Source organism: Chrysochloris asiatica, unplaced genomic scaffold (genome assembly GCF_000296735.1).
Source record: "Chrysochloris asiatica unplaced genomic scaffold, ChrAsi1.0 scaffold00319, whole genome shotgun sequence".
NCBI lineage: Eukaryota > Metazoa > Chordata > Mammalia > Afrosoricida > Chrysochloridae > Chrysochloris > Chrysochloris asiatica.
The window spans coordinates 3,020,311-3,043,289 of NW_006408837.1; the positions used below are offsets into that span (position 1 = coordinate 3,020,311).

Below are 22,979 nucleotides of genomic sequence, written 5' to 3' on the forward strand. Positions count from 1 at the left end.
TGTTCTCACTCTGCTCACGGCTGTGGCTTCACAACCCATGCCGCCGAGTGGATTCGGTTCATTCACAGCGACCGAGTAGAACACAGTACAACTGCCCCCTGGGGTTTCTAAGACTGTAAATTCTTTACAGGAGCAGACAGCCTTGTTTATCTCCCTCAGAGCAGCTGGTGGATTTGAACCACTGATCCTGTGGTTGGAAGCTCTATGCTTAACCCACTGTGCCACCAGGACCACTCTGTGGTCTCAGGGAAATTCCCTATGACCCAGTGATGAGGAAGAAAACAGCTGAGCTTGGTACCCAAGAAGTTTGGCTTCATAGGTTGATGTGAGCTCATCGTCATCAGATACTGCTTCAGACCTCTACCTCAGCCGTCACCCCCAGGCAAGTTCAGGGCAGAAAGTACTGAATTCCTAGCCCCACAAAGACAGCATGGATGGTCAGAGTCTCCCAAGACCCCAAACCCTACAGCACCCACACCGAACTCTCCCTGGAGTGGTTGAAAAGAAGCACCTGCAGAAAACGACCTCCTTGCCATCTCCGGGGCCCCAGCTTCCCACATCCACTAACCCTCCTCATGTCCCCCCCTCTCCTCCACACACCTAGGAGGACCACCCAGCCCCTCACTACACTGGGAGGGGCCAAAGCAAGAGCCCTCTCCCAGGGAGGGTCAGTCACCCAGTGTCCTTGGCTTGGGTTTTACTCAACAAGTTTCTTTCCCAGCATAAAGTGGGGCAAGCAGAAGATCTGGCCCTGATCTTGGCCAAGGATGACCCTGGAGTCCCCTCCAACCCTGACCCCAGCTGAATGTGACCCTGGGGTCGCCTCTGACCTTAACTCCAGCTGAGTCTATTTCTATGACAAATCTAGTCTGGATAATCATGCTGGGAGAATGACCTGCTGGAATTCCATGGTAGAAAGTGAGGGGCAGTCAGAACTGAGGCACCTGGGTAGTAACTTCATCCTCACCCTTGACCTAGCCAGGCCCACTCCTCAGCCCAGGACACCGTCACTTCCTTCAGGAAGCCTCCATGCTGTGGCCCGCGGCCAGGTTCCAAGCTCCCAGCCCTGTACACTGCTGCCCTGGACGCCATATGCTCTCCGTCCCCCCGCCCCGTCCCCCGGACTGGGCTGCGAGCTCCCAGCCAGGACAGGGCATTGTTCATGCGCACACCCTGTTCCAGCTCCAGACTCCCAGGGGATGCTCTAATGCTCTGCTTGTTAGCTCCTCCCACCTGGGGTCTGACCCTGGGCACGTCACCTGAACACCCTGTGCCCCTAGGCCTGAGGGTCTTGTGAGCTGCACATGATGAGAGGACAGCCAGACCCCCCTCCCTCCATATCAAGCCCTGACCACTGAGGCAAAAAGGTTCTTTGTGCTTTATTGATGGCAGCGGCCCCTCCCGGGGCCCACACCTTAGCGTTACTGTGGGTGCTGGGACCAGCCCTGCCCCCATTGACTGCCCCAGCCTGCCCACCTCCCAGCCCTGTGGGTGGGTGTCCTTTCCCAGAAGCCTAGGTGAAGCTCAGTCCTGAGAGGTGGGGCAGGGCGGAGCAGGGCCGGAGAATCCCTCAGCCCTGGCAACCCAGCCTGCTGGGTGAGGCCAAGCCCGGCCTCTGGGTGGGCCTGAGTCAGAAAGAGGCTCTGATGTGGCTCCTCCTCCCACGCAGTCCACCGCCGTCCATGTGGCCACTCTGGACAGGCATCACCTGGGCCTGGTGTAACCATACGGATGCCGCAGCAGTAGGCTCTGGTGGCTGGGCAGCACGTGGGCATGGTAGTGCTCCACCAGACTGCCCACACTCACAAACAGGATCTCGCCTTCCAGATAGAACTTAGAGTCCTGCGGGGTGGAGGGGAGGGAGACAGGAATCAGGACAGCCTTGGCTCCCCCAACCCCCGCCATACCCAGCCTGCTCCTGACCCCCAGAGTGACCGTCACCTCAAGTTCCTTGCTGGCCCTCACCCCACCTCCCACCCAGGGGACCCCGATGAAGTCTGTAAATACACCCAGGGTCTTGGGAAGGTATGCCAGGCACAAAACTCGGCCAGGAGAGGAGGGAGGTTGAGGCAGAGCGAGGGAGGTGGAGAAGAGTTGAGGGTAGTGTCCTGGAGGTATGTACCTCAGCCCACCCACTGCCTCCTACTATCAGAGAGACCACCCTGCCCGCAGCACCAGCCCCCGATGGCTGAGCCCTAGGATCAGGAACCCACTCACCTTCTCAAAGATGCGGTAGTTCCTCACTTTGTTGGAGCTTTCATCCCACACAACCAGCACCTGAGAGTGGGGGACAAGAAAGGCTCAGTTCAGAGGTATGGGGTTACCAGGCACATGGACAGACAGGCAGCCCTTCACCCCAAATGGCCTCAGATGAGACTGGCATAGCAGGTCCACAGCATACCCACCCCCCATGCACATGGGGAAACTAAGGCTCAGTGAGGTCAGGAATAAATGTCCTTTGTAGGTCAGAGACAGAGCAGGGTGCAGACTTCCGGCTGTTACCACTGCCCTCATGGCCTCCTCGGAGATTCAGACCCCCCCACCACCACCACCACCAGTATCTTCCGACTCCTAGAATCTCTCGCCCGCTCACTCCCTTCTGGGGGGTGGTCAAGGTTGCCTTCAATTTGCAGATACTGTTTCATTCCTGAGAAGAGATTGTGGGGTGGGGCCTGTGGTGTCAATACCCTGGGAACAGCTGGATAAGATGGCAAAAGAGGCTAATGGGAACTGATTTAGAAACTGAAGTCCAAGGCTGGCCAGCCATAGCAGTCCCCGGGACCTCTGCTCAATAGGGGGACCAGGGCGTCCTCCCAGGATACCTACCTTCCCTGACTTGGTAGAGGAGTTCCGGATGCAGTAGAGACCATCCTGTGGCTCCCCCCGGGGGCTTGTGGCTTTCAAAAGCCTACAAGAGAGCCATGTTGAAGGGACCCACCACCCTAAGACAGCCTCCTTGGACAAGCCCAAACTCATTCCGTAACACAAACTTCCCTCTTCTCAACTACCTTCTTAGTCATTCTTAGATGAGCAATTTAAGGAGCTCTGGTAGCATAGTGGTTGCTAATCTCAAGGTCAGAGGTTCAAAACTATCAGTCATTCCAAGGGAGGAAGATGAGGTTTTCGGCTCTGGTAAAGATTTATAGCCTCAGAAACCCTATGCGAGGTCACTATGAGTCGGAACCGACTTCACAGCAAGCTCATAACCACCACCACTACCACCAGGTGGGCAATTCAGTTGTTGGATGCCGTCAAGTCAGTTTTGACTCTCAGTAACTCCATGTGACATAGAAGAACTACCTACCCCACAGGGCTTTCCAAGCTGTCATCTCTATGGATCAGATCACCAAGTCCTATTCTCACAGAGTTGATGAGTGGCTTCGAACCCAGCAATCTTTCAGTTAGCCATGGTGCCGCCAGTACAATTCTGGGGCATTAATGACACTCATCACTTTGTGCAATCATCACCGCTAACTATAAAACTGTCATCACCCCAAACAGCAACAACTCCCGTCCCAACTGTGTCCCCGAGTCATCCTTCAGCTCTGCAACCGCACTCATCCCGATGGCTTCCTTTTCAGCCACACAACAGACAGGTCTATGAGGGGAGCAGTAACACTAGGGAGGTACACACACCTTCGAATCTTCAACCATTTGTGGCCCAAAGAGTAGCATCCACCAAGGACACCACTCAGAAGGGTTGTGAAAGGGGGGCGAATGGCAACAGAAAACACAGGGACAAAGTGGGATAAATGAGTGACATTTTTTTGGGATTGCAATTAATGACATGAAACAAAACGTGTATGTGTGACTGGTGAGATTTCAACTGCTGACTTTGCGGTTCAAGCCAGGCTTGCGGTCCAGTGCATTATCCTGCAGCACTACACCAGCATGGCTGAATAAAATCCCACAGTGGTGCATCGCTGCTAACCGGAAGGTCGGCAGTTTCATCCCACCGGCAGCTCCACAGGAGAAAGATGTGGCTGTCTGTTTTCATAAAGGTTTACAGTCGGGTCACTATGAGTTGGCATCACTCAACAGAATGACACATTGCCTAGTCCCATGCCATCCTCACTATTGTGTTTCAGCCCACTGGTGCGATTCAGCTTCGAGCTGGTAGCTCTTCCCGGTTGTACTGTGAATGCTTTCCAACCTGAGGGGCTCATCTCTTAGCACTATGACAAACAAGGTTTTCACTGGCCAATCTTTTAGAAGTAGATGACCAGATCCTTCTTCCTAGTCTGTCTTAGTCTGGAAATTCTGTTGCAACCTGTCACCATGGGTGACCCTGCTGGTATCTGAAATACCAGTGACATAGCTTCCAACATCACAGCAACATACACGTCACCACAGTACGACATACTGACACACAAGTGGTAGATTACAGCCTAGAAACTCTTATGGGGTAGTTTTCTGTCACACGGGGTTGCTGTTGGTGGTGGTTATGTGCCGTGGAGTCGGTTCTGACTCATAGCGATCCTGTATGTACAGGGTTTCCGAGGCTGTAAATCTTTACAGGAACAGAAAGCCTCATCTTTCTCCTGTGGAACTGCTGGTAATTTCGAACTGTTGACCTTGAGATTAGCAGCCCAACTCATAACTGAGTTGCTAGGAATCAAAAATTCAACTCAGCTCAATAGCACTTAAGAACAGTACTATTTGTAAATGTTTATCCATCCCTCTAATGATGGGCACTTGGGTTGTTTCCAACTTTCACCTACTGTGAATAGGACTGCGGTGAGCATTGGTGTACAAGCCTCTATTGTGGTCCCTGGTTCTAAATCTCCTGGGGCTATACCTATATAGGAGCGGAATTACTGGTCATATCGTAATTCTCTGTTTAGCTCAGTGAGGAATTTCTGCTCTCACACTTCTAAGGGGACAGTCTACCTTACAAGCACTGGTCGGGGTCTGGGTAAATGTCTGGGAGTTGGGATTCTTGCTTCACTCAGGGTTGACTACTTGTGCTAACAAGTGCCCAGCACCAAGAGAGGGACAGAGGCACAGGAAGACAACAGGGGACTTGGTACCCCATCTGTGCCCCAAACAAGGCTTTGGGGAGGGAAGGGGCTCGAGCTAACCTTTCTACTTCGCAGGATTCCGTTGTGTTGATGAAGACCGAGTTGGGCAGCGGTACCTAGAGCGAGGCCAACGTGGTTGGTGTCAAGTCTGAGGGACTCTTATGGCCAACCCTCACCCTATGTCCACCCTCACTGGCTTCCAGCATCCCCTGGGACCCAGGGCTTGGCATGGTGCGCCGTTCCTTCCCCATTCAAAGTGGACGGCTGACGTCTGTGTCAGCCAGCCGGACTGCCTGCCCATTGCCCGGTGGGTGGGATATGAGCTCTCGCTCAGCCTTGCCTTCTCATAGTCCTCATCTGAGTCCTCCCCGCCTGTGTCCACCTGTGAGGGCTGCCTGGAGTTTTCAAAGGAGAAGCTCCTGAAACTCTGTCCATCGGGGGGTGATCGCCTACGAAGGGGCAGGGAAAAGAGAGAGAGACCCCAGTGTGGTCAGAAATGGGATGGCCACCTGCCCAACACCTTTCAGGGGAGGTGCCAAAGTGAACATTAGAAGAAACCATGGGGCTCCAGCCCATAGCTGTAAAAGGCCCACAACAATAGAGTTCCTTGTGGTGACCAGATCTGCCTGCTGCCCACCAAGGGTGCTGAGCTCTGGGGACACCACATGTGAACAAGTATGCTGGACGCTGTGAGGAAAGCCCTGAGGTTCGCAGTCCAGCTCTGTTCTGCCCAGCTACGGGACTCTGGCCCAGCCATGATACCCTCCTGATACCCCAAGGGACACATCACAGCGAGTGTCATGCACCCTTTCACATGTCCAAGGGTCATCCTCTACCAAACCTCCAGAGCTTCAGGAAGGTTCAGCAAGCTACAAGTGGTCTGAGGAGCCTAAGGTCATGCTGACAGGGACTGTGGTCAGGGAGTAAGGACCACAGTCCAGATGCCCAGCACTGGGACACAGGGAACTTCAGACTCTCAGCACATGAGCTGCTGTCTAGGAGCTGGGACTTCAAGGCCCTTGTGAAACAGAGCCAAGAACATGGCCAAGGAAGCTCTAGGTCATCTCCCGAAATGGATAGCTGGGCCCTCAAGGGTGACAGCAGGCCTTGGGATTCGAAGGTCCCCGTGGTCAGAGGCATTGGGGGCATCGAGTTAGCACAGCTACGGGAGGGTCACACCTGCCTTCCCAGGCAAGCCCCCATGGCACCCCCTACAGGTTCTGGACACTTTGGACCACGAGCCCTGGGGATGAGTGGACCCAAGGGGTGGGACACAGAGCTCTCGTGGATGCACATTCTGCTGCCTGGTCAGGGATCCAGCCCCCACGACGGCCTATCCAGTAAAACTGAAAGCGTTTTGGTCAGGCCTCAGGGTGAGTCATGTTCTGGTCCACGTGCCAGTGATTTCCCGGGAGGGATCAGAGGCAGCTGGGCCCGTCTCCCCACAGTCAGGAGGAGACACACCCCAAGCCCCAGGCAGGGCGGCAGAGGCTGACAGAGGCAAACCAGAGCTGGGTGACTCCCACCACCCCAAGTGGCTGCTCCCAGGGCAGGCAGGCAGCCTGCAGGGACCTCCCCTGACTCCATAGCATCCTCACACAGCCCGCCAGGGATCCCTGAGACCACAATGACCATTGTTTCCCAGGGCAACCACCAGCTCCAGGCCCATCCCCTGCCAGAGTGGCCCTGCCATGGTTCACAGGGCCAGGTTGGACCAGAGACCCTTTACACCCCCAGGTCTACATTAGGTCCTCCCTCTGCAACCCCTGAGTCTGGATCAGAGGCCCCTCACATTCCTGGCTCTGGACTGGGGTCCCCTATATCCCCAGGTCTGGATCAGAGATCCCTCACACCCCCAGGTCTGGATCAAGACTCCCCACACTCCCAACTCTACACTGGGACCCCTGACACCCTTGAATCTGCATCCCCAAGTCTCTGTCAGAGGCCCCCTCATTCCTGAGTCTGGATTAGGGGCCACCATGCCCTCAGTCCTGGATGAGGAACTCCACACACACACACACCCTGGGTCAGGATAGGAACCCACACATCCCCAGGTCTGAATCAGGGATCCCATGGCACCGAATGCATCAGGGGTCCTCTTGCCTCCGGGTTTGGATGAGGCCCCGCACAGCCCGGCTCTGGATCAGGCAGCCCCACATCCCCAGGTTGGGATCAGGGGCACAGACTTACTACAAGTGGGGAGGAGGCATAAACTTACTGGAAGTGGGGGCACAGACTTACTGGAGGTGAAGGAGGGGACATAGATTTACTGGAGGTGGGGAGGGGCACAGACTTACTGGAGGTGGGGCAGCAGTGGCTTCTCTGGTCTGGGCAGGATCTCAGGCCGAGCTGAGGGCTCGGTAACTGGCAGCTTCAGGTTTGGAGGTCTGGGGGCCACGGGAGGCACAAAGAGTCCAGGCCTGGCTCCCTCCCTTAGGGGGACCGCCTCAGCCATCTTCAGAAACTTGGGCTTGTTGGTGGGTTTGGGTGGGAGTTCAGGCGTGGGTGGCCCCCGAGAGGACAGGTGGAAGGATCTGAGCTTGTCACAGTTCCTGGAGTCAGTGGTGGCTTCAGGGGCAGAGGTGGCACTGGGTCCGTGGCTGGGGACCCGGGGCTCCAGATTAGGGCAGGTGCTCTCCCGGAAGCAAGGGGGCTTCCGGATGCTGGATGGGGCAGGCTGGCTGCCCAGTGGGGGGTCACTCATCCTCCGGGAGGCGGTGGGCAACCTGGGCTCCACCCGTCTCAGCAGCAGGTCCCTCTTGGCTTCCTCAGAGACCAGGCCCACATCTGGGAGGCTGCGTTTCGGAGGTGGAGGCGGCAGCAGGGGTCCTGGGCCCTTAGAGGTGAAGGAATGAGCACGGGGCACCTCAGAGAAGGCCGGCTTCCTGGACGTGGGCACGGGGGGCGGCGGGTATGCGGGCGGTTGGGCCAGGGCGTCTACAAATCAAGGAGACCCAGATCCGTGAGCAGAGATCACCTGCCGAGCAACCCTCGCAGGACCACCCAAGTGAGTGACTTTCCCTAGACCCCTCCTGCACCCACCCTCCACACAACAGCCAAACCCCCTCCACCAGGAGCAACAGAACTGCAGGGTGGAGAGGAGTGAAGAGCACAGGTTAGGAAGGTCTGAGGTTTGGGCTGCATGGGAGGAAGGCAAGGAGGGTATGTGTACGCCTGATAAGGTCCAGATGCTGTAAGACACCTGGGCCGCGAGGCAGGGAAACAAGCCCAGAGCTCAGGGGTGCCGTCCCAGCTGCTGACAGTCCACACTGGGGTGACACTATGGTCACCAGGGAGTACAGAAGAGGGGCGAGGAGCCAGCAGGGAGGCAGGGGGCATCCCATGAGCCTGAAGTTGGCCTGGAGCAGAAAGTGCCCAGACCAGGTGTTGCTCAGAGGAGTAGAGCACTGGATGGGGCAGGAGTGGGAGGGTGGGGTGTCACTGGGGACCCTAACATGAGTGGTTTGGGGGAGACAGGGGAGAGCCTGCCTGGAGTGGTGGGCTACTAGAGGGAAGGGAGAGCCTAGGCCAATCAGCTCAGGTAGCACTAGGCACACAGAAGGGCCCAGGTGGGCACAAACCAGAGGACTTGTGGGCACAGTCCAACTGCAGGGGCTCCCATGAGGAGTAGGTGGACAGGGCTGGGAGGTGGGGGCAAGGTAACTGGCTGAGGCCGACAGGGCCCCTGTGTGAGGAAGGGGGCGGCCTGAGGTCTGACTGGGGTCAGAGAACATAAATCCAATGTGGGACGGGAGGATTATGGGCGCAAAGGCCCCAGGAAAGAGTGGGAAGAGGGGTGGGGTGGGTGGAGAGTCGTGGAGAGGCGTTGGGAGAGGAGAGGGAGACAGGAACAGATAGAGCAGCTGAGAGACCATGAAGTCAGCACATAGAAGAGGGGAGCAGACTGGACAGAGGGCTGGGGGGAACCTGGAGAGGTGATGACCATGAAGAAGGGGGGTTGGAGAGATGAGGGGACTGGAGGGGACCATACGGGGTCTAGCCTGAAACCCAAGGATAGATGGATGGCAGGACTAAGGTACAGGAGAGTGGAGACCCCAACCCCAATTCCCAAACACCCTGTGGTATGGCTGCTGCATGGTCTTTCCTTATTGGGCTGTGAGCTCTGGGGGTGGGGACAAAAACCAGGACCTGAGGACAGGTGTGCCACCCCCCACCCCCCAATTAGGGCTCCACAGGGAGCTGGTGAGCAGGGTGGGAGACCTGATGTTCCTCAGCCCCCTGCTATGCCCTCCCCACCCCTCCCCTCTCAGCAGCCCAGCTGGGGCTAATGCAGGGAGATGGAGGCCCGGGAAACAGACGTGACAGTCAGCCCAGAACCCAGTCCAGGAAGGGCTCTCTGTCCACCCATCTGGCTGGCCCACCTACCCTCGGGCTTTCCGGGCTCAGGGGAGTCGGGCTCCAGGTACGAGTCATCCTCATCGTCATGTTCATAGTCTGTATGGGAGCCAAGGGTCAGACCCAACATCCCAGGCCCAGCCCAGTGAGGACAGTGTTGTGGGGAGGCAGGGCGATGCAACTGAGCCTCAGAACAGTGCTCCACCCAGGAGGCAGGGCCAAGAGACAGGGCAGCATGGGGGTCAGATGTGGGAGGATTTGAACCCTGTACCCAGGAGGCCCCTGTCCCTCTGCCAAAGGGACCAGCAGGGAAGATGGCCAACTATGAGTGCCCCCATCCACCATAGCTGCCTTTGAGGCCACATGTGGGGAGCAGTGGGGCGGGGGCGCTCACCTTCATTTTCCGTGGGGTACAAGGAGAGGCTGATGTCCACAGGTCGTTCCACCGCGCCATAGAATCTGTCTGTGTCCGAGCCGGAGTCACTGAGCACCAAGTGGATGGGCAGGGGACAGGCAGTGAGCACAGGTAGGGGTGGGGCAGTCCGTAAGCACGCCCAGACACACACAGACACTCAGACAGACACACAGACATGGACATTTGGACAAACACACTGATGTGAACAGACACACATACAGATGCTCAGACACACAGATGTGGACAGACAGACGCATGCATACAGACCTATATATACAGAGAGAGAAACAGCCCTGGTGTGGCTCTGTGGGCTAATGTGTCAGACTGCAAAGTTGTTTAAACCGTAAGATCAGTGGTTCAAGCTCACCAGCTGCTCCTTAGAAACCCTATACAGGGTTGCTATGGGTCGGAATCGACTCGATGCACTTCACAACAATACAGGTGCCTAGACAGACACACGCACACATGGAAATATATGCGGACACACACTTGTATGCACACACCTGTACATGCTCACGTGCACTCACAGGGTCCGGCAGCCACTTCCCGAAACACCCTGGGCCTGGGAGGTGGCCCCCAGATCCTGTGTGTGCACCCCAGGAGCCCTGCCCATGCCCACCTGGTATCCAGGGGCAGCTCCCTCTCCTGGAAGTGGCCAATCTCTCTGCGCAGCAGGGCCATCCAGCTCTGTGGAGCACCAGAGCCACAGTGGATGTGGCGTCCCGGGCAAAGCCCTTCCCTCCCAACCACCTACTCTGCTCCCTGCCTCGCCAGCCCAGGACCAGCCCTGAAGGCTTGTGCACCTTGCGTTCATCCTCAGAGGAGGCCGAGAAGAACCAGGTGCGGTGTTTCTTGCTGATGTGGATGATCTTAAAGGGGAAGACATTGTTGGACGTGGTCTCCTCGGCTGCCCGCATCACCCTATGGGGACAGCACCCTCAGTCACCACCTGGTCCATGCGGGCCCACTGCCTCCACTGCTGGGACAGCTTTCTGCAGCCCCAGCCCCTTGGACCACACCATGCCCAAATCACAGAGCAAATCGACTCCCGGCTGGGGTCTGCAGCCTTCTGGTGGAGGGGTGCAGGTGGGCAGGGGCTGTGGAGCCCTGGGGACTCAGAAGGGTTTGTGGAAGCAGCCGTATGCAGGGCCCTCCGCTGCCGCTGCGGCCCCAGCACAGAACATCTGTAGCAGATGCCATCCTCACACCTCCAGCTGTGGCTTGGCCCCGGCCTGGCTGTCAAGAGGCTGAGCTTGACTTCAGTTTCATGGTGACCTCCGCCCAGCTGCCAATGCCCTGCAGCGCCACTGAGTGGATTGCAGGGACGCCCCAATGACTCACATCTGTCTGCAGCTGCTCCCAGCCCGGATGTGGGATGTGGGGTTGTCAGAACTCAGAATGACTGCTATGGGGGGGGTGGACTGGAAGAGTCCCTAAGGCCCAACTGGATGGCACCTTGAGGCCTAGCGTCCAAGACAGAAGGCAGTGTGTTTGGGGAATGGTCAGGGCCCAGACCAGGGGGTCTCCGGGCTGCTCTCCCAAGGATGTGGCCTTGGAGTCTCATTAAGAGACCTCAGTCTCATCATTAACACAGAGTGACCCCAGGAATATTGGTGCCTCAGTTTCCCACAGACAGGAGGGTCTGTCTAACGCTGCAGGGTTCGAGTGCGAGGGTGGGTGTGGGGAGACACGGCACCTAGGACCACCACTTAAACTCTACTCTATGGATGTCCAAAGCCGTGGGGCACACCTGAGGTGGAGCTACTGGGCCCACATGCAGGGGCCCAACCTGTGTGAAGTGTCACAGGCCCCGTTAGCCTGAGAGCAAAACAGGGACAGGGTCTGGCTCCAGAGTGTCGGGCTCAGAGCCAGGCTGGGCTCCTGACTCCTTGCAAGGAGACTGTGGTGAGTACGGGGCAGGGAGGGGAGGTATGGGAAGCAGTGCCAATGGGCAGTGGGGGCCTGCCGTATTTGTGTCCATGTGTCCACGAGGTCAGCCTAGAGCTCAAGGACAAGGGGCCTCAGGGGCGGCGTCTGAGGGCACCATGGAAGCAGCAAGAGAAGCAGCAGGGATGGGGCACAACCTAAAGTCTCCAGGGTGGGGGTGGCAAACAGGGTGGGCACTCACCGGTTATAGCCATTCAGCGAGAAGGCACCCTGCGGGGAGGCGGAGGTACTGCTCTTGAAATAGTAGATGCACCGTTTGTGGATGATGACGAAACGCAGGGGCCCTGCAGGAAGGCGGGCAGGGCAGGGCTGAGCCGAAAGGGACAGCACCCACCCGGGGGACCCGCTGTAAACCCCCACCTCGGAGCTGGAGATGTAAGGGTGGGGAGCTGGCCCAGCATGATGTCACCCGCTCCCCAGGAGATCCCTGTGGACCCAGTGCTGACAACTTCATGTCTGTCCCCTGGGAAGGGTTTGGCTTGGGCTGGGTGGAGCCACCAAGGGCCCAAAGACAAGGGCTGGAGGCTGCAGGGTGGCTGGTCACAGAGTCGGTTTTGACTCATAGCAACCCTGCAGAGAGTTTCTGTGAAACAGCTGGTGGGTTTGAACTGCCGACCTTGCTGTTAACAGTCTAGTGCTTATCCTACAGCGCCACACTAGGGCTCCTTGCAGATAGGCAACTCTGGCAAAAAACCTAGCAGCCTATGTTCCACACCATCCATGCTGAGGCAATGCCCCCAGGTGAGTCCCAGGCTGGACAGATCAGTTTCCAACCTCTTTGAAGGCTCCTGGTCCCAAGGGGAGAGAGCTCTGCAGTGGAAGAGGTTCAGTGCTAGCACGCTAACCACAAGGTTGGGGTTCAAACCCACCAGCTGCTCCGTGAGAGGCAGCAAAGGCTATCTCCTCCCCTAAAGATCTGCAGTCCCAGAAACCCAAAGAAGCAGTTCTCCTCTGCCTATAGGATCTCTCTGAGTCAGAATCAACTCAGCGGCAGTAGGTTTGGGTCCAAAGGGGCACCTAGCCATCCAGTGCCCATGGGGGGGCCACATGGCCCAGCCTGGAGCAATTCCCGGCCAGGGAGGGAGAGGGCAGTGCTGGGTATAAGTGTGGGAATGGGGTGGGCCCTGGGCCTTCAGTTCTTTGGCAGTTGGACACCTCTGAAGCCTGGAGGCACCGTCCATCTGCCATCCTGGGGGCCTGTGCAGCTCTGGGAGGGGGCGGGGGTCCAGTGCCCAGCGGCGAACTCTTACTTGGAACATGGCTTCACTGAGACCAGGATGACACTCCCACTCATTGCAATGGAGGACGCAAGAACTAGTCCCGGGGATCAGACCTGCCAGGCTACTCTGGAGTCCTGAGCAGGTCAGCACTGTACAGCCAGTTTACTGAGACCCCCTAGGGCCCTCTCCATAGTCCTGGGGGATGGAGAGGCCGTTCTCAGGTTCCCCAGGAGGTGCCAGCCACCAGAGAGGCGGGGAGAACTCTGAGTAAGGAAGCTGAGGTTCAGAGAGGGCGATCGTTTGTCCAAGGACACCCAGCCTGGCTCTGCCCTGCTTCTACTTACATTTTAGCAGCTGCAGCTGGGTGCCCCCTTTCTTATGCAAGTAGCCAGCCTTGGCCACACCCCCAGGCATGGTCAGCAGGTTCTGGGCTCCAATGGCCTTCATGGGCACCGGCCAGTGCATCTCCTCAGCTGCCATGATTCTGTGTAGAAGGGGACATGACTCAGCCAGGGGTGGAAAGGAGACAGCTTGGCTGGGGTCACACAGGAAAGCACCCCCAAGACACTGTGGATGGCACAGAGGGCCAGGCAGCAATATGTGAGGGTCACCCATCACCTCCATCAGCCAATGGGGGCCCCCAAACTCAACCCCCAGGGGTGCTGGGAGCTAGATGTGTCCCTTCGTCACTCATTTAACACAACCTCCTGCTATGCCCGATATCACTCAGTGTCAGTTAGTCCAGCCCACCAAGGAGCTCTGGTAGCATAGTGGTTACAAGTCGGACTGCGAACCTCAAGGTCAGCAGTTTAAAACCACCAGCCGGAATCCGCAGGAGAAAGATGAGGCTTTCCACTCCCGTAAAGATTTACAGCCTCGGAAACCCTGTACGGGGTCACTATGAGTCAGAACCGACTTGACGGCACATAACAACAACATCCCCTTAACCACTCGGCCTGAGTGTCAGGGGAACTTGTAAGGGCTCTGCCTTGGATAGGAAGTCAGGGAGCGTTTCCTGGAGGAAACGGCACTCGGGCTGCCATCTAGTCAATTCTGACTCATGGTGACCCCGTGTATTACAGAGGAGAACTGAGCACCAAGGGCCTGTCTTGGTTTTCATCTTTCAGGCCTTGGCTTCAAACTGCCAACTTTTCAGGTTAAGAGCTGAGAGCAAACTCTGCATCACCCAGGGTCCTCAGGAAGGGGGCCAGGACAGGCTCCCACCAGCTCTGAGTCTCCACAGGCGTGAGTGAGAAGCATGAGCCACTCCACCAGCCTGCCTTTGGTCCATTTCCACCAGCCCTTTCTTGAGACCCAGAGACCAGGAAGCTAGGGAAGTGGGGAGTCAAGAGCCCTCAGTTTCTGGTTAGAATGGGCTAGGTTCCTATTCTGGGTTCTCTAGCATCTCTAGGCCTCAGTTGTCAGGGCTGTAAAATGGGAATGTCAGCCTCCAAGAAAGATGGGACAGAGGCAGCGAAACCTAGTAGGTATCACACCTCATCAGTGTGTGGCCAGAACTCCTGTCTCTCTCTCTCTCACACACACACACACTCTCACACACACACACACACACACACACACACACACACACTTACACCGGGGGGCTTCAAACAGTTCATGGAAAATGGAGTAAAAACACAATGGAATTTTTCCACAAACTTTTGAGACCTCTCATATGTGTAGTCATATACACTCTTACACTCAGACACACCATACACATGTATTATTCCCTCAACTTCACACACACACTCATATGTGTAGTCACACACACTTGTGTTTGTACACACACAGACACACTCACATGTACACACTCACTCAAACTCATCTATGCCCATCCATCGAGATACCAGGGCCTTCAAAAAGTGCATGGGGAAAAATGGAATTACATTCTAAATTATTTTATTAAATGATAGTTTAAAAGTTAATTCCTACATTCCAGGAACAGAGGACCCTAGGATCATCAAGGGAGAAGTGCATGAGCTGAATGTGGGACCTTATCCAGAGAAGCAGCAACACCAGAGATGGAGGCAGAGATGAGGACAGGGAGAGAGGGAGCAGCTGAGGACTCTAGATTCATGGAAAGAGAGGGCCTGAGAGCTGGCAGCCAGGAGGCAGGCTTGCAGAATGTGCCCTTTGGTTGTTTAAATGATTATATATTCCTGAGTGTTTTTGTGTACATTCTCCACACACACACACACACACACAAAGAGGGAATAGAAGCAAATACTGTTGAATGATGATGCACAGAGGGGACTAATCATTGCAATGAAGCAATGAGTATAAAACTGATGTTCTCCCATGTAAACTATCACTCAATTCACAATAAATTTTTTTTTAAAAAAAAAGAATGAATTCCATCATTGCTATGAAACAAAATACGACAGGTTTAGTACAAAACCAATGTTCTCCCATGTAAACTATCACTCAATTCACAGTAAAAGCTAAAAAACAAAGCAAAACAACTTGTGAGTGGCCATGTAAAGTGTGATTATTGATCTCTCTCTGTCTGGAGCAAGGAAGAGGAGAGAAAGTTAAAGACTCAATGAAACAAATTGTCCAGAGGATAAACAGACTGTGTGAACCCCAACCTTCCCTAACCTGAGACTAACTGACTGTGCCACACGACCACTGGTCAGGATCATGACAGACAAAATGAGAAAAAAACATAAAATGAAATTCAAATTCACAGGAAAGACCAACACACTAGTCTGGTAAAGACTGGTGAACCTTTGAGACTGTGACCCATAAACACCCCTCAAAACCCAGCCTTGAGGACCAACTGTCAGCCAAGCAATAGACGGGACTATAAAGTGGAACAGTAGGGTGGAACACACTGCTCAGTACAATCCATTTTTCTAAGCCCAAAGGGCAGCATCTGTCCCAACTTAAAGCTCAGAATCCTAGTGTGGCACTGTGGGCTAATACATCAGACTGCAAAGTCATCTGAACTGCAAGGTCGGTGGTTCAAGCGCACCAGCTGTTCCTTGGAAACCCTTACAGGGTTGCTATGGGTCGGGATCCACTTGACGGCACTTAATTTTAACAACGACAACAAAGCTCGGAAGTCAAGAAGGGGGCAGGGAAGGACAAATGAATATGGGAGACACAGGGAGGAAGGTGCAAGAATGCTATTCCTTTGCTGGGATTGGAAGCAATGTTACGAAACAAAATGTGTATGAATATTTGAATGGAAAGCTAGTAAAGTTCTATAAACTTTCACCCACCTATATAATAAATAATAAAAAGTTCAAAAAGGGGAGGAAAAAAAAAGTTAATTCCATTTTTCCATGCATTTTTGAAGGCTTCCCTTCCATGGCCACATGTCCTTACACACGCATGTATTAGGACACGCCTTCAGCCCACACCCCCTCCTAACACGGCCCCGCATGGGGGCCCAGGCTCTGCTTCACAGCTCTGTGGGCTGGAGCCTTAGACCAATTCACAAAGTAGCATGCCAAGGCTGGACGAGGCTCCAGACTTGTACCAAGGACCCTAAACCCTTAACCTCAGCAGGTCCCTGTGCTTCCTGGAGTCACCACGTCATCTTTGAGACACAAATTGGCATCATCTTCACATCACCCCTGAAGACATCAAGGCTCAGAGACGTTGGGTAACTCACCCAAAGTCACATAGCCAGCTGATGGTGGAGCACCACCCCCGCTGCCAGCACATCCTCATCCCCAGCCTGGCACACAACTAGGGGCTGCGATGAGGCCCCTAGGCAGCCCTCACCCCACCAGCCTCATACCAACTCTTCTCAGTTTCCCTTCCCCTCCTTCCTCTTCTCAGAATCCTTCTCGTAAGCGAATCAAGAGCAGAAATCAAAACTAAAAGCTTTCTATAAAGGCCCAGCGAGCAGCCCCTCCACCAGGGAACTCGATGTGAAGCCCCAGGAGTGGAACCCCCCACACACACACCTGCAAGTCCCCCAGACGGGACACCAGGTCCTCAGCCCTGCCAGACCCAAAGCATGGCACTCTGGGGTGGTCAGGGGGCCTTCACATGGTTCTCTACCCCCAGCACACACCATTCACACCCTACCCCTCAGTGCACACACAGGATCTGACAGCCAAGGCCACCCAGGCAGGGTCCAGAGGATACGGAGGGAGGGGCTCATCTCATACCCACCCTGCAGGCCACCTGACCTCCCTCCCGACTATGAGCTCTCAGGACAGGTTTTTTGTGGCCCCTCTGTGTCCCACCAGATCTGTGGGCTGGAAGTCAGATGGGGGTCTCTCTCTCTCATGGGTCAGGGTCCTTGGACCTGTCCCTGGGTTCCCCCCACTGACCTGATAGCATTGATCCAACACATTGCTGCCCTCTGGTCTGGGGACAGGCTAGGGTCAGGCGCCCTGGGGCCCGGAGTGGCCATGCGGCTCAGGGGCTGTAGGGAGTGGTGGTCAGCATGCCCCCACCCTGCCTGGCAGATGCCCTGTCTGCCGTGCTGCCTGGCCGCTGCATCTGGGGACTGTGGCCACCAGTCTTCCTCCCTCCCAGCACTTCCTGCCTGTTGGTCAGGCCCCTGGGGGAGGGGGAGGCACTTCCTGCCCTCCCACCCCTGCAGGGACCTGACAGCTGCCTGAGGCCCAAAGCTGTGCCCACCCCCAACTCGTCACCTCTCGATCCCCACTGTGGTCACAGACACGCTCTGGTTTTTAGGTCAGCTGTGTCCCAAGAGAGGAAGCTCATCACTGGCACCCACAGCACCTTTGTAAACCGCGAGCAGTCTCACGGCCCAGGGCCTGAACCTGCCTCCCGGTACCAGGGTACCCTCCTAGGCATCAGCCACCACAGACACCCTGTTCAGGTACTCACACCCCCAGGGTGCTCCTTTCCCCTTTGGATGCAGACCGGCTGCCCTGGGAGGCCCCCTAGCCTGCCCTCTGGCACACACTGGGCCCTGACATTTCTCAATCGCTGTCCTCCCTCCTCTTGCCAGCAACTTGCCAGTCAGAGTTCCTCCTGGGACAACTGCTCTCTGAATTTCTACAAAGCACTGCAGGGTGCAGCGTAGCCAAAAGCCTTCCTATTACCCAGTCCCTCCAGCTCTGAGGACCACCCTCACTCTCATGGACCCCTGATGAGCGCCCAGGACCCCAGTCCTGCCCCCTCCCCAATGACCTGATGGCACTGATCCAAAACATGGCTGTCCTGCTGACCAGATGGGTGGGGCTTCAAACCCAAACCATGACTCCATGCCCCCACTCTCCTCAGAGCATGACTCTCAAGGACTAACTCCCCCATGAAGGACATCATTAAAATGGAGGGACAGTTAGAGACAGGGAGCTCTCTGGGGCGGGGACTGCCAATGGCAGGGTTTGAAGTGACAGAGGTCACACACCATGGGAACCTGAGAGATTTCCTTCTGTCCATCTTGATTCTTATGAGAAGGGCATGTGTATGTGTGTGTGTGTGTGTGTCCATGTCTCTGACTTTAGCACCAGCAGATCCTGGACACCACCTCTGACAACTAGCTGTCCTTCCCCCAATTGGCCCGTGTGGGGTTGTGGAGGCACCAGAGAAAGGGTCGAGGCTGTATCCCAGTCCTGATGCCAAGGCCCCAAACTACAGGGGATGTATTGGGAGACTGCAGAATCCCGACTCTCTCCCAGAACAGGACCTTGGGGTTTGTGTCTCAGGCTTCCTTAGGGTGGACGCAGCTGCCCCATTTTCCCTAAGCCTGTGCCAGTCTCTGTGCCCAAAGGCAATAAGGACAGAGCACATCCTTCACCGAAAATTGGCTACGACAGACAGACAGATGACTGGCAGGGGGCCTCTTCTTCCTCTCTGAAGCCTGGCTCCCAGCTCCATCCTTCATTAGCTGTGTCACATCAAGCTACTGACATGACCTTGCCGAGCCTCAGTTTTGCCATCTGTGAAGTGGGCACTGAGAAAAAAGTACAGGTGAAGAATCCTTGGCACAGGGTTAGGGAAGACTCTGGAAGGAGGGAGAGGTCGTTGGAATGGGGTGAGGTTAGAGAGTTATAACCAGGGCAGAGCTGGAGAGGAAGAGAACCCAGGGGCAGGGAGGAAGCCATGAGCAATGACACGCAAGTTGGCAGCGCTCCCCAGGACAGGCCAACAGGATGGGTGGGTAAGGAGACCTGAGGTCTGGCCGGGAGTGGGCAGAGAGGGCTATGCTCCACCTGGACCCTGTCCCAAGTAGATTTTGCCCAGAACTTCGATGCTGTGTGGGGGTCGGGGTCCAGAGGAAAGAGGCTGGCTAGGGGACACCCGTGGAGGTCAGGATTCCTGGGCTGCTATGTGGCCTCAGCAGACACGGCCATTCTGGGTCCCAGTTTCCCCTTGTGCTCACCAATCTTTGGAAGCAGCATTGTATCACATTACAATGTATTGTCATTAAAGCTCCTGAGATCAGGGAACTTTCAAACCAAACCCACTGCTGTCCAGTCAATTCTGACCCTCAGCGACCCTGAAGGACAGAGTAGAACTGCCCCATAGGATTTCCAAAGCTAGAAATACTTATGGGAACAGAGAGCCTCATCTTTCTCCCACAGAGTAGCAAGGAGGTTCTAATCGCTGACCTTATGGTTGCAGCCCAACACTTAACTTATTGTTTCAAATATCAGCAGGGTTACCCGTGGTGGACAGCTTTCAGCAGAGCTGAACTGACTAGGAAGAAAGAATCCGCAGTCCACTTCTGAGGGATTAACTTCCCCCTCAAAGTAGAGTTGACCTTAATGATGTGGAGAGAACAAAGCTCTCAGGTCCTTCACTTGCTAATGGGGCACAGGTCAAAATGAGAAGAAACAGTTAAAACATCCATTAAACTAACACAGACTGAAGTAGAAAACCTGAACAGGCCCATAACAATAGAAGAAATTGATCAGGTCATTAAAAACTCCCAACTAAAAAAAGTCCAGGCCCAGATGGCTTTACTGGTGAATCTACCAAACATTCAGAGAAAAGCTGACACCAATTCTACTCAAAGTATTCCAGAAAAGGATGGCAAACTCACAAAATCATGTTATGAAGCAAGCATAGCTCTGATACCAAAACCAGGTAAACACATCACTAAAAAAGAAAACTATTTTAAAAAAGAAAGAAAAACCGAGGGAATGGAAGCAAATACTGTTGAATGATGATGCACAGAGGCGATTGTAATCAATTGCAGTAGTGTAAAGTTGTTGTTCTCCCATGTAAACTATCACTCAGTTCACAATAAAAAAAAGAAAAGAAAACCAATATCCCTCATGAAGAGATGCATACATTCTCAACAAAATCCTAGCCAATCGAGTCCAACAATATATCAATAATATAATACATCATGACCAAGTGGGATTCATACTAGATTTGCAGAGATGGTTCCACATTAGAAAAATGATCAACATAATCCACCACATAAATAAAACAAAGGGAAAAAATTACATGATCATATCAGTTGATGCAGAAAAGGTATTTGACAAAATCCAACACTCATTCCTGATTAAAACACTCAACAACATAGTAATAAAAGGGAAACTCTTCAACATAATTAAGGATATATATATATATATATATAAAATCAACAGTCAACATCACTCTCCATGGTAAGGAACTGAAGCCATTCCCCTTTCGAACAGGAACCAGACAAGGATGCCCTTTATCACCGCTCCTATTCAATATTGTGCTAGAAGTCTTAGCCAGACTTATAAGGCAAGCAAGGGAAATTAAAGGCATCCAAATTGGCAAAGAAGAAGTAAAACTCTATTTGCAGATGATATGATCCTGTACTTAGAAAATCTCAAAGACTCAGCAGGAAAATTATGGAAACTCATTAATAGGTTAGGCAAAGCGACAGGGTATAAAATCAACCTACAAACATCAGTTGTATTCCTTTACACTAATAAAGAGACTTCTGAAAAGAAAAATCTGGAAAATAATAGCATTTCAATGGTTGGTTATGTGCCATGGAGTCGGTTCAGATTCATAGTAACCTTGTATAAGGTTTCCTAGGCTATAAATCTTTATGGGAGCAAAAGGCCTCACTTTTTTCCTGCAAACTAGCTGGTAGTTTCAAACTGCTGACCTTGAGGTTAGCAGACCAATTCGTAACCACTATGCTACCAGAGCTCCTTACCATTTACAATAGCCACCCCAAAGATTAAATTTTTGTTGTTGTTAATTGCCATAGAGTCGGTTCTGACCCATAGCAACCCTGTATAGGGTTTCTGAGGAGCAGCTGGTAAGCTTGAACCACCGACCCTGCAGTTCAAACGGCTTTTCAGTCTGGCTCAATAACCCACAGCACCACACCAGGACTCCTAAAGATTAAATACTTAGGAATAAATGTAACCAGAGAAACAAAAGACGTATACAAAGAAAACTACTACAAGAAACCAAAAGAGACCTGCAGAAATATACCATTTGGATATATATGTTAAGTGGATAGGAAGAACTTAACATTGTAAAAATGTCAACACTACCCACAGCATTCTGTAGATATAATACAATCCCAATCAAGATTCCAACATCATTCTTTGAAGAGATGGAAAAGTTAACCACTAAATTTCTATGGAAAGGAACTCAAGCCGACTTTGCAGTCCAACACATTAACTCATAGCACCACACAAGAAAAACGAATTTCTGTTCTTTAAAGCCAAAAAAAAATTATATGGAAAGGAAAAAGACTCAGGATAAGCAAATCATTATTTATAAATAAGAACAAAGTAGGAGGCCTCTCATTTCCTGATCTCAAAACCTATTACATAGTCACAGTCAGAACAGCCTGGTACTGGTACAACGAAAGACACATAGATGAATGGAATGGAATCGAGAGCCCAGAAGTAAATCCATCCACTCACAGTCAGCTGATCATCAGCAAAAGACAAAAATGCATTAAATGAGGAAGAGATAGTCTCTTTAACAAATGGTGCTGGCAAAATTGGAAATCTATTTGCAGAAAAATGAAACAAGGCCATAGCTCACATCATATACAAAAATAAACTACGTGGATTAAAGACCTAAATGTAGATACTAGAATTATAAAGATCATCAATGTGAACATAGGGATGAATTAAGGAACTGTGATACATAGCATAAAGACACTATCAAATATAACTGAAAACACACAAACAGAAAACAGAATAAATGACTGGGACCTAAAAATTAGAAACTCAGTGCATCAAAGGATTTCACCAAAAGAATAAAAAGAGAACCCACAGACTAAGAAAAAATGTTTGCCCATGACATATCAAAGGACTACTCTCCAAACTGTATACAACACTTCAACAAGAAGAGAAACGATCCCATTTAAAAATGGGCAGAAGACATGAACAGACACTTCACCCAAGAAGACATTCGGGTGGCCAACAAACATATGAAGTTGAAATAATTCCAGTGAAAAGAGGTAAATACTGTCAACTGTTGGTACATGGAGGGGTTGAAGTCACTGTAATGAAGCTAAGTATATGACTTATTGAATGTAAAGCTGATGATACTACTCTGTAAACCTTCACTCAATTCACAATAAATAGTTTAAAAAGATAAAAAGAAAGACCTGACGAAATAAACGAAAAACTGGAAACCATACAAAAAAAGCAATTAGAAACCATACAAAAAAAGTATTAGAATATTAATACTAAGACTTCCGAAATAGTATTGAAAAGGCAAAGAAGTAGAATCGTATCAATGGAAGGCCGAATTAGTGAGCTTGAAGACAAATCTCCCAATACGCAACTTCAAGAGGCGCAATCAGAAACAAGAATTTTTTAAAAAATGAAGAAAGCCTAAGATTTATATAGAACACACAAACAAGAAAAATAATATGTATCTTTGGAATTCCAGAACAGGAAAAGCCCCAAAAAACCCACAGGGAAAATAGTCCAAGAGTTGTAGGGAGAAAACTTCCCTAATAACATGAAAGGTAAGAGGATGACTATTTAAGAAGTTAAATGAACTCCAAACAGGTTAGATCCCAAACGAAAATTACGAAGACACACTATAATCAAACTTTTCAAGGAAGTAGCTCAAGACAAAAGAAAAGTTACCTACAAAGGAGAACAAATTAAGACTAAGTTC

At 52.7% G+C, this 22,979-nt stretch overlaps 1 protein-coding gene across 1 annotated transcript; it reads right to left on the reverse strand.

Annotated features, from left to right (window-relative positions):
- Window positions 1-1,704: 1,704 nt before the first annotated feature.
- Window positions 1,705-17,331, reverse strand: SH3BP2 (SH3-domain binding protein 2). The gene is made up of 13 exons (XM_006875315.1): window positions 17,249-17,331; window positions 13,304-13,443; window positions 11,921-12,023; window positions 10,596-10,713; window positions 10,412-10,479; window positions 9,772-9,860; window positions 9,408-9,476; window positions 7,319-7,958; window positions 5,362-5,470; window positions 5,082-5,137; window positions 2,827-2,908; window positions 2,218-2,277; window positions 1,705-1,842 (listed from the first exon to the last, which is right to left on the reverse strand). The coding sequence occupies exons 1-13, from the start codon at window positions 17,329-17,331 to the stop codon at window positions 1,705-1,707; spliced, it is 1,755 nt and encodes a 584-aa protein (XP_006875377.1).
- Between the last annotated feature and the right edge of the window lie 5,648 nt (window positions 17,332-22,979).

What these genes read in the sequence shown, in the direction of transcription:
- SH3BP2 (XM_006875315.1), bottom strand. Translation starts at nt 17,331, where the DNA reads ATGGCCACTCCGGGCCCCAGGGCGCCTGACCCTAGCCTGTCCCCAGAC. An exon ending in TGTTGGATCAATGCTATCAG is followed by an intron (nt 13,444 to 17,248) that starts GTCAGTGGGGGG and finishes CCTTCTACACAG; the next exon opens with AATCATGGCAGCTGAGGAGA. An exon ending in GAATCCTGCGAAGTAGAAAG is followed by an intron (nt 2,909 to 5,081) that starts GTTAGCTCGAGC and finishes GCTCTCTTGTAG; the next exon opens with GCTTTTGAAAGCCACAAGCC.